Source organism: Ictidomys tridecemlineatus, unplaced genomic scaffold (genome assembly GCF_052094955.1).
Source record: "Ictidomys tridecemlineatus isolate mIctTri1 unplaced genomic scaffold, mIctTri1.hap1 Scaffold_67, whole genome shotgun sequence".
Classification (NCBI taxonomy): Eukaryota; Metazoa; Chordata; class Mammalia; order Rodentia; family Sciuridae; genus Ictidomys; species Ictidomys tridecemlineatus.
Window position 1 is genome coordinate 1,380,242 of NW_027524711.1, and position 17,124 is coordinate 1,397,365.

The 17,124-nt window shown below is 35.0% G+C and overlaps 1 protein-coding gene and 1 non-coding gene across 2 annotated transcripts in view; one reads left to right on the top strand and one right to left on the bottom strand.

The window, feature by feature from the left end:
• LOC144374390 (transport and Golgi organization protein 1 homolog) overlaps positions 1 to 16,829 on the bottom strand; it is a gene marked incomplete at its 5' end in the record, with an annotated part of 38,684 nt that extends 21,855 nt beyond the window's left edge. Inside the window, 3 exons of the mRNA XM_078037235.1 lie at positions 13,320 to 13,465; positions 15,641 to 15,844; positions 16,115 to 16,829. Coding sequence (XP_077893361.1) covers positions 13,320 to 13,465; positions 15,641 to 15,844; positions 16,115 to 16,829 — 1,065 coding nt within the window. The remainder of the gene's footprint in view (positions 1 to 13,319; positions 13,466 to 15,640; positions 15,845 to 16,114) is intronic.
• Positions 10,188 to 10,294, top strand: LOC144374405 (U6 spliceosomal RNA). The gene has a single exon (XR_013433811.1). It is a non-coding gene; the product is annotated as a U6 spliceosomal RNA (small nuclear RNA).
• Positions 16,830 to 17,124: the final 295 nt, after the last annotated feature.

Consider the following 17,124-nt stretch of genomic DNA (forward strand, 5'->3'; position numbering starts at 1 on the left):
TTTGGCAACATCTCCCAAAACTGCTTATATATTTACCTATTAACTCAACAATCCCACTTTTTTTTTTTAACTTTTTCAGTGCTGGGGAAGGGTATCTTGGGCAAGTGCTCTACTGCTGAGCTATAGTCCACCAGCCCTAATTTCTAAAGATACTGGGAATACAACAACAAATGTTTAAAACTTGTATTTACAAAACTATGTTATTCAAGCATTAATTATAACAATACAAGATGGTCACAAAAGGCTGAAACAACCGTCATCAATGAAAGTTGTTGAATAAACCAAAGAAGAAAGAAAATAATTTTAAATACTGCTAAGAGCTGGTTTCCGGAATACATTTTTTAAAAATGAAGTAGAGAAAAATATTTATAGAATACTATTTGTATCTTAGAAAATGAAAAAAGATGAATATATTATTTCTTATAGCTTTGAGGTAAAACTGACATGCAATAAATTACATGTATTTAAAGTGTGCAATTTGATGAATTTTAACATGAAATTATGAAATCACCATTATAATCAAGATAATATACACATCCTTTACTTCCAAAAATATTCTCATTCTCTAGGTAATTTTGCCCTTTGTCACCCTTCTTTCTTGCCCCCCACTTTCCCATTCCTCCAGCAAAATGTCTTATCTTAATAGATTGCTTTGTATTCCTCAAGTTTTATGTGTATGGGATAATATATTGTATTTTCTATGGCTTCTCTTATTCAGCATAATTTGAGATTCATCTACATCAGTTTATCTATCATCTATTTTTATTGCTGAGTAGCATTTCATTACAAGTACATATCACAATTTGTCTATCATCTATTGATAGACATTTGGATTTTTTTCCAGTTTGGGGCTTTTACAAATAAAATAGCCAAGAACACTGATATAAAATTCCTCCTATTGCTATATAACTTATCTTTTCTTTGGAAAAGAATGGTTGGATATGACTGGTGTATGTTTACCTTTTTAAGAAGGTGATTCTACCACTTTATATCCCCACCAGATGTGTACCCATCCAGTTCCTCCATCTCTTCTCCAACCACTCAGCACAATTGTCTTTAATATTAGATATTTAATAAGTGTGTAGTGGTAACTCTTATGCTTCAAAATTGCATTTCCCTGATAATTATGTCAAGCATTTTTAATGTATTTACTATCTGTTTATCTTCTTTGATGAAGTGTTATTTTACAGGACTATATTTTTTTCTAATGCGTTCTAAGAGTTCTTCATATATCCTTGATGCAAGTCTTGATAAATGCTTTACAGTAATTTCCTCCCAGCTTGTGTTTTGTCTATTTCATTGACTTCAAAGTGTATTTTGAATTACAGAGGTTTTAGTTTGATGAATCCCACATTGTCAAATCCTTTTTAATGCTTTTGTTCTCAAATTTAAGAAATCTTTGCCAAACCTAAGTTCAACAAAATTTTTTCTCTTACTTTTTTTCCTAGAGGTTTTGTAGTTTTGAGTTTAATATTTAAGTCTGTGAGTTAATTCAGGTGTCTAATGCAAGGCATGGATCAATATTTTGCATATAAATATGCAGTAATTTCAGTACCATTTGCTGAAAAAACTTTCCATTCTCTACTTGTCTTTCCATCTTTGTCAATGACTGTTGCCATATATATTGTGTATCTATCTCTGAATTCTTGATGTTTTGTCTGCAATCCTGATTACTGTAGCTTTAGAATATTTTTTTTCCTCTTTGTATGGTACTAGGGATTGAACACAGGACCTTGCATATGCTAGGCAAGTCCTCTACCACTGAGCTACATCCCCAGCCCTAGATTAAGTCTTGAAGCCACGTTGCAATCAGCTTGTCATTTTCTACAAAACTCTGCAGGGATTTTGATTGGAATAATGTTGACTCTGGTGATTAAACTGGGATGAATGGACACCTTAGTCTTCTGACTCATAAATTAGGTATATCTCTCCATTTAGGTTCTCTTTAAATTCTATCAGCAATATTTTATAGTTTTTAATATATACATTTTAGTTTTTGCCACGTTTATGTTTAAATACTTCATATTTTTATTCTATTGTACATGGAAATCTTTAAAATTTCAATTTCTAATTATTCATTGTTAATATATAGAAAATATAATTGCTTTTAGATGTAAATTTTATCTGTCAACCTTACAATAGCTTTTTTCTAGATCATACCAGATTGTATCTATATATATATTCAAGTTATCTGAAAAGAAAAGAGAATTTTATTTCTTCCTTTCCAATCTGAGTGCATTTTATTTCTTTTTCTTGCCTTAGTATACTAGCTATTTCCTTACTGCACCCCAGTACAATGCTGAATACATGTAATGAGAGTAGACATCTCTGTTTGGTTTCTGATCTTGGGGAAAAGTATTCAATTATCAACCATTAAGTATGAGGTTAGCTGCATTTTTTCAGAGGATGTTTTAAGCTCCCTTCTATTCCTAGTTTGTTGTTTGTTTTTCTACATCAATAATCAATGCTGAGGGGCTGGGGTTGATACTCAGTGGTAGAGCACTTGCCTAGCATGTGTGAGGCAATGGGTTCAAATCTCAGCACCGCATATAAATAAGTGAATAAAATAAAAGTTAATCAACATCTAAAAAATTTTTTTAATTAATAATCAGGGCTGATTTTTTTTTACATGTCGATGCGATTTATTGTCACCTACTTGTACATGCACACAAAATAACAATATCATTTGGCCAATATTACTCCCCAACATTTCCCCCCTCTGCTATATTTTTTAAATGCTTGTTTTGTATCTCTCGAGCTAAACACAAAGATTGTGCTTTTAGGTACATCAATGTGGTAAATTTCATTGATTTTCAAATGTTAAATAAATTTTGGATTCTTGACATAAATCCCCATCATCCGTCTAGTTTTTGTCTATGATGTATTTTCCTTTTACATATTGTTGTATTTGACTTAAATTTTTGTTTAGAATTTCTGTACAGATTCATTGGAGATCCCATGAGAGGTATGTGGTTTTCTTATTATATCTTTGTCTTGGTTTGGTGTAGTGATAACACTGGATTCATAGGAGAACTATTTCCTTGCTTTAATATTCTACAAGGGTTTAGTATTACTACTACTATTAGGAATTAATATCATTTCTTCCTTACAGGTTTAATTGGATCACCAATAAAGCTATCTTGGTCTTATATTTTTTTCTTTGAAGAAAGGTTTTTACCTATACCTTCAATTTCTTTAATAGTCAACAAGGTTTATGAAATTGTCTGTTTTTCTTGAGTGAACTTTTGCAATTTGTGGCTTAAATAAAATTTCTTCATTTCATCTAAATTGTCAAGTTAATTAACATAAACTGTTCATAATATCCCCATTATCAGTCTAGTATCTGTGAAATCTGTAGTGATATCCCTTCTCTGATTGCGAATATTGGTAACCCGTGTCTCCTCTTTTATTTCCCTCACTAGATGTTGATCAATTTTATTCATCTTAAAGAACTAGCTTTGGGTTTCATTGATTTTCTCTTATTTTCCTTTTTTTTAAAATTTTACTGACTTATGGTCTTTATTATATCTTTTTTTCTTGCTTACTTGGAGATTAACTTATTTTTCCTTTTCTAGTTTCTCATAGTAGGAACTAAGTCAATGACTGGAGACTTATTTTTTAATAAAGCTATCTTGGGCCTGGGAGTGCTATAAGTTTTCCAATAACACTTTAGTGACATTGCACAAATGGATATGTTGTTTTCAGTTTTATTCAACTCAAAATATGAATTTCTTCTCTGATTTATTTGACTCAAAAATTATTTAGCAGTGGGGGCTAAGGTTGTAGCTCAGTGGTAAAGTGCTTGCCTCACATGTGTGAGGCACTGGGTTCGATCCCCAACACCACATAAAAATAAATGTACTGTGTTGTTCATTTATACCAAATATATATATATGATAGATAGATACAGATATACATATAGATATAGATAGATAGCAGATAGCAGCCTGGCACTTAAGTTTTCAAATATTTGAGAATTTTCCAGATTTTTCCATTATTGATTTATCATTTTATTGTGTTCAGAGAATAATCTTTGCCTGACTTTGAATACTTTTATATTTACTGATAATTTTTTTAAGATCCAGAATATAGTTTATCTTGGTAAATGTTCCATGTGCACTAAGCTCCTTGGGGGTTTTCTATAAATGTCAATTAATTTCAAATGGATGGATTGATTATGTCATTCACACTTTCTACAACCTTACTTTTATTTTTCGTTTTCTGCCAATTGCTGAGGAGAGGATATTGAAATCTCTAAATGTAATCTATAGGATTCATCATTTTCCTCATAATTCTATCAATTTTGATACTTCATGTATTTTGAAGGTCTAATATTAAAAGTACAAGCATTTAGGTTTATTATATAATCTTGACTGATTCGTTTATCATTAGGAAATAACTTTCTTTAGTCCTGATGATATATTTTGCCCCACAACCTCTTTTGGTTTAATGTAGCTACTCCAGATTTCCTTTGACTAGTGTTTAACATGAGATACCTTGTTCAATCATTTTAATTTTGACTTCTTTGTGTCTTTCTATTTACAGTGTTATTCCCTTAGACATCTATTTGGGTCTTGCTTCTTTAGGCAATATGACAATCTCTGTTTTTAACTGATGTATTTAGATACTTTCCACTTAATAGGATTACTGCCGTGCATAGGTGTAAGCTTAATATAATCTTCTATTTGTTCCTTCTGTTCTTTGTTCTTTTTCTTTTCTTTCTGTCTTCTTTTGCAGAAATACCACTATCGGTATTTTTAGTGATTCCTCTATTGGCTTATTAAGCTATAACTCTGTTTTCTAATCTTAGTGCTTCAGGGTTTAGAATATACATCTTTAATTTGTCACAATCTACCTTCAGATGATACTATATTACTTCACATATTCAATAAGAACGTTACAATAGTTACTACCCTTCTGAGATTTATACTGTTGTCATGTATTTTACTTTACATGTTTTCTAAGTCCCATACTACACTGATATTTGTCTTTAAACAGTCAATGACTTTTTAAAATGTTCAAATAAGAAAAATTATTTTAAATATTTATGCACACAGTCACCATTTTCAGTGTTCTTTACTCCTTTATTCCATTATTTCCATCTGCTGTCTTGGTGCAAGTGTAGGTGAATTCTTTCAGCTTGTATGTCAGTACAAGTCTTCATTTTAGAAAGATATTTCACTGGGCATGATATTATTGGCCAACATTATTACTCTTCAAATATATTAAAGGTATCACTCCACTATATTCTCTTATGCCTAATTTCTGACAAGAAATCTGATGTCATCCTTAGTTCTTCTCTACATAAATGTCTTCTCTAACTGCTAAGATTGCTCTTTATCACTGGTTTTGAGCAATTTATTTATGATATAATATACCTTGATATAGCTTTATTCATGCTTTTTGTATTGTAGTCCCATTTAATATCTTGGATCGGCAGATGTACAGTTTCCACAAATTTTTGGCCATCATTTCTTAAAATATTTTTCTGAATACCTCTCATAGCTCAACTTGAAACTGTCCCACAGCTCACTGATGCTCTGGTTCACTTTTCTTTAACAGAAGAAATTTTCCCTGTTTCATTTGGGGTACTTCTCCTGCTATGTCCTCAAGTTCACTAACAATTTCATCACAATGCTTATTCTGGCATTAATCCCATCCACTGTGTTTATCATATATTTTCAACTCTAGAAGTCTGATTTTCTTAAAATATATCTTCTATATCTCTTTTTACCTTTTTAACACACGAAATATAGTAGTAATGACTTTTTAAAAAATGCCATTACCTCATTCTAACATCTCCGATAGTTCTCAGTTGGCTTTGATTGGATGATTCTTCTCCTCATCATTGTGGATTGTATTTTTCTTGCTTCTTTGCATGCCTGGTAAGCTTTGATTCGATGCCATACATTACGAATTACTATTCTTAATATTTCGTATACAATTAAATTACTGGAAACAATTTGATTCTCTTGGGTCTGAATATTTGTTAGGTATGACATAAATTGTAATAGTCAGTCCGAGGTAACACCCTTCTGATTATTCTACCCAACTTCCTTAGATAGTTTTTTCCAGGTGCTATTCTGGTCCCTGTGTTAAGACCTGTTCCTTCTAATCACTTAAGATGGTTTCTCTGACTTGCTAAGCAGTTTCATCACACTTATGTGCAGATCAATACCCTGCTGAACACTCAGAGAGCCTTTCACAGATTTCCAGAATTGTCTCTCAATGTAGCAACCTTCTTTTGGTACTCCACCCTGTGAATTCTAGTCACTTTGGTTTTCCTGGAATCTCAGCACCATCTCTCAATTCATGGTATCCTCTGGTTCTGCCTGACTTCCCCTTCTTTGTCATGGCTTGGGAATCTCTTAACATAGTAAAAGCTGGGGCAACTAAAGAGCTCATAGCATTTGTTCTTTATGTTTCCAGAATCATTCTTTGTTGCTTGATCTTCAATGTTACTGGATCTTAAAATTTTATATGTTTGTGGGTTTTTTTTCATATTTATTTTAGTTGTTTCAGTTGGGAAGGTGAAGCCAGTACCTATATAAAGCTATCATAGCTAGATGTAAAAATCATTTGCTTTTCTTTTTCTTTTTATGGTGCTGGGGATTGAACACATGGCCTCCTGTGTGGTAGGCAAGTGCTCTACCACTGAGCTGCATATCCCTTTTCTCATTTGCTTATTTTTTTAATAGCAGAATGCATAATGAAATAAATTTTAAAAGTTAACTATAAAAGAGAGTAATATCAGGATAGACAGAACTGGGACAAAAGCTAGAGTTCTTTCAAAATCAGGCAGGAGAATCACAAGTTCAAAGCTAGCCTCAGCAACTTAGCAAGTCCCTACGCAACTTAGTGAGAACTATCTCTAAATAAAAAATAAAGAGCCTAGGTATGTGGCTCAGTGGATAGGAGCCCTGGGTTCAATCACCAGTACCAGAAAACAGAAACAACTTATTTTCACAAATTAACTTTGGCTCTTCTAAATATTTAAATAATTGTAAAATAAATAAAAAAAATCTTTAAAAATTAACACCTAAATATTGAAAGCAAGAATGAAACAACCTGTGATATCATGTTGGTGACAAACCACAGAAATGAATTATTTCAAACATACCTTAGTGGGATATAGCTTAAAGACAAGAGAATTTCATTTCATTTCAGGAATACATTCCTGAAAGTATTTTAAACAACATAAATATAGTCGTGTGTTGCTTAATAATGGGAATAAATTCTGAGAAACACATCTTAGGCAATTTCAGTGTGTAAACATCATTGAGTATACTTATACAAACCTAGAAAATATAGCCATTTCCACACGTAGGTATTCATATATGGTATATCATCGCTTTGGGGATAAAAACCTATAAGATATTATTATACTGAATTCTGTAGACAATTGTAACATTGTAAATGTTTATATATCTAAACATATCAAAACACAAAAAAGATTAAAAATACTAGGTGTCAAGAATTTTTTAGCTCCATTATTATGCACTAATGACCAAAATGTCATTAAGTGGCACAAGACTGTAAACAATTATATTTATGTCATTGAAAACTGGAACTCCAACATCAGAGAAAGAAAACACAAATCTAAGATAGATGAAGTGAAGTAAAATCTCTCTAACATCCTGAATTTTCATGGGAATTATCTAAATGACATGATCAAAAATCCCCACATATTTCTGAGCTTTGTTCACTAAAATGGCTTACAAATGACAGTCAATTTGAGCAATAAGCAATCCTAGTACTTGGAATGTAGCCTCTAAATATCATTTCCGATTGAAAGAAACCAAAGTTCTTTTAGAGAAATAGTTCCTTCAAGGTCTGGATAGGAAATGTTTAAGATGAACTTGGAACATCTCATAGTTCAAAAGCAAGGGAAACAGGTAACAATGACCACTAGGTGGTGGCAAAGGGTCCCAGGAGCCAAGATAAAGAGGCTTCTACAAGGAAAAAGGGGGAGAAATTGAGCATCAGATAAGAACAATTACTATTCCTAACTGGATTAAACACACCAAATATTTTTAAATGCATGACATCATATTGACTCTTAAATAAAAGTTAAAAAGATTTCAAAAGCCACTTTGGGTATCATTTGATAATGCTAGAATAATACCTTACTATTCTGAAAAGTGTTTAAATGAAGAAAAGGAATCAAATGTTTATCTCCTGCCTTAACTATACAAACCGAATATCTGTGTAAAGAATAATCAATCATAGCCAGGCGCTGTGGCACACACTTGCAATCCCAGTAGCTTGGGAGGCTGAGGAGGGAAGATAGCAAGTTCAAAGTCAGCCTCAGCAAAAGTGAATTGCTAAAGCAACTCAGTGAGACCCTGTATATAAATAAAATACAAAATAGGGCTGAGGATATGGCTCATTAGCCAAGTGCCCCTGAGTTTAATCCCTAGTACCAAAAAAAAGAAAGAATAATCAATCATAAATTTTTATTTGTATAGGCATCCCAGCCTTTAAATGAAGAAAGAAAAATCCTAGCAATTCAGACCATTGCTATTTTGCAACCTGTAATATATTAGCAAATCTCACCAAGGTCACTGTTGACTAGTAGTCAACATCAAAGGAGAGGACATGCAGATGTCAATGCAATATTTCCTATTAAATTTTCATAAGAAACAGAATTGAACCTAAACCTGACTACCAATTTCCAAGAAATATAAAGCAACAGAGAGAGACTGAGGTTGTTAGCTCAGCACTTGCCTAGAATGCATGGAGCCCGAGGTTCAATCCCCAGCACCACCAAAAAAAAGGCAATAGAGAAAACAGGTTAAATTGTTGTACCAGGGGGATGTCATTTATTCACCCAAACTACAATATATCCTAGAAGTCCCACAAACATATTTTTTTCAATTATTGCAAAAAGTTACAACAAAAGGAGAAATCAATAGAGAGTAACTTATATGAGACTTGTTCTCCCACTGAAAGCAACCAGAAAGTTGGAATATATATATTGGTACCAGGGATTGAACTCAGGAGCACTTGATCACTGAGCCACATCCCCAGTCTCAGCCCCATTTTGTATTTTATTTAGAGACAGGGTCTCACTGAGTTACTTAGCACCTCACTTTTGGCTTTGAACTTGTGATCCTCCTGTCTCAGCCTCCCGAGCCACTAGGATTAAGGCATGTGCCATCATGCCCAGTCAAAAAAGATTTTTAAAGAGCTATTTTTCAGATAGAAAGCCACAAGGAACATGCAACTGTCACCCCTAAGAGCAGGAGAACAAATAGGTGAGCATTCTACCTGGAGGCACCCTCTAGACCTCAGTTTGAAAAGGGGAACACAAATGGGGCACAACAGTCTCACTGAGGAGAGAGAGACCAGAGTTCCAGGAGATTAAGCAGCCAAAAATATGTAGAGAAAACTACCAGAAACATGGGAGCCACAAAGAAAAAGAGTTACAGAAATCTGCATGGAGGTGGTCTTCAGTTTGGGGCTACATTCTAAGCAGTACCTGTGAGTGCCAAGAACAACTATAAGCTAACCAATCCCACAGTTGGCACTGAGCTGGGAGAAGTCTGGATTCCAGCTAGCCAGAGAGAGTTGACGTACAAAAACAGTATGGTCAACAAGCTCATGAAGAAGTATTTGATCCTGGCATCATGGCACATATCTGTAATCCCAGCAATCAATCCCAGGTTGAGGCAGGAAGATCCCAAGTGTGAGGCTGGCAACTTATCAAGGGCCTAAGGAAGTTAGTGAGACCCTATCTCAAAAGAAAAAAAAAGGTCACTCAATATCATTAATTATCAGGAAATACACTCACAAAGACATACCCACTAAAATGGCCCAAGTGCTAGTGAAGATGAAGTCAAGTGGAAGTCTCCTAAATTGCTGGTGGAAGTATAAAATGATTGTGGTCATTTTTTAGCATGGCTTGACAGTATCACATAAGACAAAAACATACATTAAACGTAGGAGGCAATTGCACTCCTAGATATGAGTCCACTTATAGTGGCATATATATGAAACAGTACTGTAGGAAAAATGAATCTATAGTTTAAAAAAAAAAGTTATCAATGGTTGCCTGGAACAGGTGGTGAAGGCACTCACTGGGAAGGATCCCAAGGAAACCCCTTTTCTAGTGAAAAAAAAAACTGTTCTATATCTTTATTATGGTAGTTTTTACATGGGTATCTACATTTGTTAAAACTCAGAGTGTGCTTGCTTTGGCAGCACATATACTAAAATTGGAACAATACAGAAAAAATCAGCATAGTCCCCGAGCAAGGATGAAACCCACATTTGTGAAGTATTCCATAGTTTTGTGGAACCAACCCTTCAGCAGATGAATGGATAAAGAAACTGTGGTACATATATGAAATGGAATATTACTTATAGCATTAAAAGAGAAAAAAATTATGGCATCTGCGGGTGAATGGGAATATCAGGTTAAGGGAAGTAAGCCAATCCCCAAAACCAAAAGCTGTATGTTCTCTCTGAAAGTGGATGCTGACCCATAATGGGGGTGAGGTGGGTGGTAAGGGGCATGGAAAGAATGGAGGAATTTGGGCAAAGGGGAGGTAGGACAGGTGAGGTGGAAGAGGGATAGGAAAGATGGTGGAATGAGATGAACCACATTACCCGAGGTACATGTAGGACTACACGTGTTGTGTACAACTAGGAAAAGTTTTGTTCCATTTATATACAATGAATTGAAATGCATTCTGCTATCATGTATAACCAATTAGAACAAATTTTAAAAACTCACTGATATTGGCTATCAAGGAATTACTGTTAAGTTGTGTGATGGCCCGTGGGTTCATTATACTATTCTCTATGCTTTTCTTTAAAGCTTTTCTAATTAAATTTATTTTTTAACTAGTACATAGAAACAAACATTATAATTATTGAAGTAGGTAACATGACATTTTGATGCATGTATACACTATGTAATGTTTAAATCAGTTAAATATATCTACCTCCTCAAACATCATTTCTTTATGGTAAAACTTTCACAATCTTTTTTTCTAGTATTCTAAAATATACAGTATGTTATGGTTACCTATAGTTCCCTACTATTCTCTCTGCTCTTATTTGAAAGTTTCCATGATAAAAATACTAAAAATAATTTTTAAATTAAGATATAACTTCAAATATTTAAAGGATTTCTATGTAGAAAAGAATTCAATTTTATAGAGGAAATCATGTGGAGGAAAATTTGGAGTCAATACAAGGATGAACTAGACAACAGAAGAACATATAGCCTTGTAAGAGAGTGACTCATGCTAGGAAATACTGGTGTACAGGCCTCATAACTATTCGTCAGGGCCACAGTAAAGAAAATAACAGCAATGAGTGAGAAACTAGACTAACAGCCTTCCAAGGTTTCTTCTAACACTAAGATTCTGCTAAGATTCCATTGATCAATGAATCTGATTGGTGCACATCTCCCAAACACATCAGAGCCTATTACTCTCCAGTCCTATCAGATATCATACTACTTGTTTAAGATTTTACATTGACTTGTTCATAATTTTTGCATATATTTGTTAAGTCCTTTTCTTAAGGCTTTCAAAAATCACAATCATACCTTACACCTGTTAGACTCTTTTAGTCCTCACACAATGTCCTGTACATACTGGGCCATCAAAATGCCTTTTTGAAATCTCCTTTCAAATCAGTCTCCTAACATTGTGCCTCTTCTTTGCCACTCACGTCTATGTCTTACCTATCACCGTACAATCACTGACCATACCTGCACCACATTCATGTCCCCTGACCTAGACCTAGAGGAGGGCTCTGTGCATACCTAAAAAATATGAATAAAGAAATCCTTCCCATATCATGAGGCTGTTAACTTTCCAAGTGATGCTGATTCATTCTGATAATCAAATTATGACTGTAGAAGACTGCTTTAATCACTGGAAATATAATTATTCTAACTGCCTGGCTCGTACATACCCCTTACCCAGGTGGCTGCCACCATCATGAACAAACATGGAGCCAACTGAAAAATGATTTGTTTCTCCCCACCACATCTTTTCCACCCTGGTGGTCTTTCCTCCCCAGGTATTCATTGTCTTTATATCACCTTCTGACTGTCTACATGAGAATTAGGGCATGTGTAGGGGTAAAACCCTTCAAAATGCCAGACACCTCACCAGACATTTTACCTTGTCAAATCATTTAATTCTTATGATTGGAGTAAGCATTATCTACATTTTTCAGATGAGGAAAACTTTTTTCAAAAGTTTAGTTATTTGCCCACACGTCTAAATGATAACCTTGGGATTTGAAACCAGATCTACCTGGCTTCAAAATCTACACATTTTACAAGGAAAACAACAACATCATCTTTCTTACACAAGCCTTGAAATAACACAACCTACAGGAAACAACTTCAGTTGAGGAGGATTACTGTCACAATGGCCCTAGGGCCATCTTATCCTCCAACCTCTAAAAGCTTTCTCATTCCTATAATTAAACTCTAAAAGTCCAATATCAACAAATACCAATAGGGGGGAGGTAAGTCCTAAAATGCTTAGATAAGCTTCTAGACAGATTAAATGTCTTGTTTGGATCATGATTTTCTTTAGAAAGATCAGCCTTAAGTGACTCTTTCTAAGAAACAGATCTAACCTAATTCCTTTCATTCTTAAAACTTTCTAAGGATCCCCACTATTAATGGTCTGCTACTTTGGCTCATGACTTCCTTTAAGATTTGCTGGCCTCTCCAACAGGCCCATCCCCCTCCAACTTCACACTTTACAACACCAACTATTCACATTCTCCTGCCCTCCCCAAATATCCTTTCTTCATGTTTCCATTTCTCTGAACACATTTCTTCTGACTGCCAGCTTCCCCCACCACCCCAGCCTGTCTAATCAACAACAAACCACATGTCAGACTCCTGTTTGCCTTTTGCCTGTGCTTCAATCACATCTCAACCACTTTCTGACCTTACTGATCACCCTTCCAACCATAATAAATGCATTTATGGACAATAATGTTCTACCATCGAATAAATACCTCTCTTTCTGCCATTATCTTACTGTGTTTCAAGTGAATGCTGTTATCTCCCTGCCAGAATGAAAGGTTCTGAGGGGAAGAACCAAGTTTTTACAGGTGTGCAAATGTCCAGCCTTGGTAAACAGCAAATCTTCCTCATGTGCTAAACCAAGTAGCCATTAAAGCCACACCCCTATGGCTTTTGTTTCAGGAGCTATCTACTCAAAGGGTCAAGAGTCATTTTCATAAAGACATTTTAAGTTTTTCACTTCATGACCAGAAGCCACTTAAAAACTAATAAATAATCAACATTCTAATTGAAGAAACTATGTCAAACTTACCATCTTAGACAAATAAAGCAAGAATGAATATAACAAGAAAAGTATGTTGTCCAAAAGGGTGGCATCTGCTGGCTCTTCGACCTTTATCTCTAGTTGGTTTTCTGTATCAGCAGCATCAACAGGAGTACCTTCTGTTATAAGTAGCTCTAAAATTGAAAGGGGAAATTGCTATTTTATTTTATGCTATAGAATAAGAATTGTCTCTCTTCAGTTTCAATATTCATCGAGTGTTTCACTAAATATATGAGTCACAGTGCCTGGAATATGTGGCTCTCCTAAAGACAATTAACACAACAGAGAAGAAAACTTCAAAATCCTAATTAGAGCTGTCAAACCCTTCAATTATAAAATGAACAATCTCCAGTCTACTCTCCACTACTTCCATGGCCATACAACTGCTACCAGAACAATATTTACTCAAGGAAAATTTTTAAAACCAGAGATATATAGACAGGGTCACATTCAAAAAACATGGATTTAGTGCTGGTGAAACTTTGTGTTTAAAATTTTAGGAAAGCTGAAAGAGAGGGAGTCTTGGTTTGCAGATTTGCAGGTGGAATGGGCCAAGGCTTAACACAGTATCTGGCACCTGGCAGAGATACTCAACAATTATTTATTGAATGGACAGATGACAACTATTTAAAAAGAACACAGTAGTACCAAGAGAGACTAAAGGGAATTGGGTACAGACCTGCATTGAGGCTCTGTGAATGAGGTAGAATTCCAGTTAGACTTGAGAGCTTGTAGGGGTGGAATTTCAGTATGAGTTACATGAGCCTGGGGTATGTTTGATTAAACAGCAGGAGTCCAGCATGCAGTTATTAAGAAGTTGGACCAGTTGCCTCTAAGGTCTTTCTCAACCCTGAGATTCTATTCACTACTATTTTTTTAAGCTTTTGCCTAATTTTTTTTTTTTTAGTTTTTGATGGACCTTTATTTTATTTATTTGTATGCAGTGCTGAGAATCAAACTCAGTGCCTCATATGTTAGACAAGCGCTCTACCACTGAGCTACAACCCCAGGCCCTCCATTCACTATTGGTCTATGAATTTGACTGCTGGTGAAGTCTGCCCCATTGGCTCAGCATCTCAGCACCTGAGACACATTAAATGACATTAGGGAAGATTTTACCTATTAAAGGTCATTGACATCATTTTGTGGTGGAACTTAAAAGGCCAGGGAAATAATTCATTCTTAATTTTGTAAGTCAAGTTTTCCCTATTCTTGAAAGTTTTGGAGCATGAAAATAACAAATTGTAATGGTGCGTGATTCATTTTCATAACCTTATAGAGTTAAAGACAGTTCAGAAGTCAGTAGTGTTCATATATGGATGCAATGTCTTCTGGAAAATGGGAGAACTCATATGTTATTCCTTCTCAAATTAACTGAATCCCCCCTTGCTATGAGTTCTCCTACACTCTGTGTGTGCAGATGGTGGGGGGGAGGTTCAGATCAGTGCTGCCAAGCCCTGCACTGGTGCAGGATAATGCTTATAGCTATGCTTACAGACCAGAACCTTTAAAAACACAAAATACAGTAATTATGGCTTCATAGCACCATACTGGATGGATTAAAATAAACAATTAGTCATCATCTAATTTACTGATAAAATGAGAGTGAGCAACACAAAAGTAGAATGCTGTTGATGCCATTATTGGGGATTTTTTTGAAAAATTGTTTCTCATCTCCCACTGGATACTGTGCACTATGATGAAGTATTCGTAAGTGTCAATCTAAAATCGATTGCAGTTCTGTACTGTTTGCTGTAAGTATATAGTATAAAGATCTGGACCATTGACTGCATTTGAAAAAGTTTAATTACCATGTCCAGGAAGCAAGTCAAAACAGGACTTGAGCTATATTATATTCCATTTAGAAGAAAAGGGAAGAAAAACACAGAATTTATGAGACTATGAACAGTGATTATTCAAGCTAACTTGTACTAGGCCAGACTTTCCTGGAAGGCCTGCTAAACACAGATTGTGGGTCCCACCCCTAGAGTTTCTGGTGCTGTTGGTCTGGTTGAAAACTACAGTTTTAGAGCATAAGGCCTTTGAAGAAAAATATTTTAGTTGTAAATGGTTTACACAAGCTAGTCATACCTAAACATTTGCTTTTAGGTGAGTTACAGTCTCTGGCCTATTTTTGATTTCTAGTCATCTTTATTCTTGCTTTTCTCTCACTTAAGATATTTTTTTTTTGAACTCACATGTACCTATATCACTCTCTGCTCTATTTTGTACCTTTGGCAACAAATATCCTTGAAAGCCTTTATTATGGTAATGCCTCTACTTTGTAGAGAAAAATTGGCAAGCTTTACCTGGGTCTACTTTCTCAGTATTTGGGATCTGAGACACTTCTGAAACACCCATGTCCTCAGTCACAGGTTGATTCAAGAGGCTGGGCTCTTCAGGATGGTTCATATTAAAATGATGACGCAGGAGGTTTGGCTCTTCATGAAGATTTCTATTAAGACGATTTGTGTTCTCTTTAGGAAAATCATCTTCATGGGATGGCTGCATCTCTACAAGGGAGAAGAATGCATTGAGCCAGATGGATGACACTATCTACCCCCACTTAAGCCCAATGATCAGCACTCCCCCTCAGCACACAGTTCCAGATACGTCAACACTGCCCTCCATGTCCTGGCATGAGCCCATGAGAACAACTGGGCAAGGATACGGGAGGGTTAATTGTTTTCATCCCATTTAAAGGATGACTGAACTATACAGTCAAATTTATAAAGAAGCCTCATCTGCCAGAGGACTTTCCTCCTTTCCCATTTCCATATCACCTCGTTCCTTGTCCATCATGTCTACCCTTTTGGCTGTGGTTTCAGTTTTCTTTAAAATCTTCCAAATTATACTCATTTCTTGTTTGTTTTCTTTGGTTTCTAGATAAGGATTGATTTCTTTTTTCAAAAGTTTATAAGCATCAGTCTTCTCCTGTTCGTTTGAGACCTGAGAAATGTCTACCCTTTTGGCTGTGGTTTCAGTTTTCTTTAAAATCTTCCAAATTATATTCATTTCTTGTTTGTTTTCTTTGGTTTCTAGATAAGGATTGATTTCTTTTTTCAAAAGTTTATAAGCATCAGTCTTCTCCTGTTCGTTTGAGACCTGAGAAATGTTGCTGGTTTTGTTTTTTTCACTTTCTGGCACTTTCAATTTATCTGGTAGTATTTCTTCAAAAAGTTCAAGTGAAGTTTGTTCACCCTGAGCATTATCTGTTTGACTATCTGCATGAGGATGGTTCTTCTGAGCCAAAAATTGTTCCTCAAGATCCACAGTGTTTTCTGAGAATGCACTTTCAATTTGTTGTGAGTTTGCTACTACTGGTTTAGGTTCAGGTTCAACATCCTGGGAGACTTCAGGAAATTGTCCCACTTTTTCTATAGGTTTCTCAGAATCTTCATTTGCAGAATCATACAATTCCCAAAATCCTAGAAGTTCTTCTACGTTATAATTATCAAAATCATCTCCTCCAACATCAAAACAAACAAAATCTGTCTCCTGTAAGGAAAAGAAAACCATTAATGTGTCAATAACAAAGTATCACAAAAGCAAACTCATCCACGCTCCCAAATTCAGGATTGGTTCTAAAGAATCTTTGAGGTCAACCAGATTACCCTCCTCCAACCCCCACTGCCTAACTCCATCTATGGCTGAGTAAATCTGTCTTTTTCTAGTCTACGGTGTTAGAAAGTCTATTCTTTCTTTCTTTTTTTAACATGGGTCATATTCTTTAAAAAGCATAATGAGTAAAAATGGTGACAATTTGGTCTCCAACTGCCTGACTCTTGGGTCT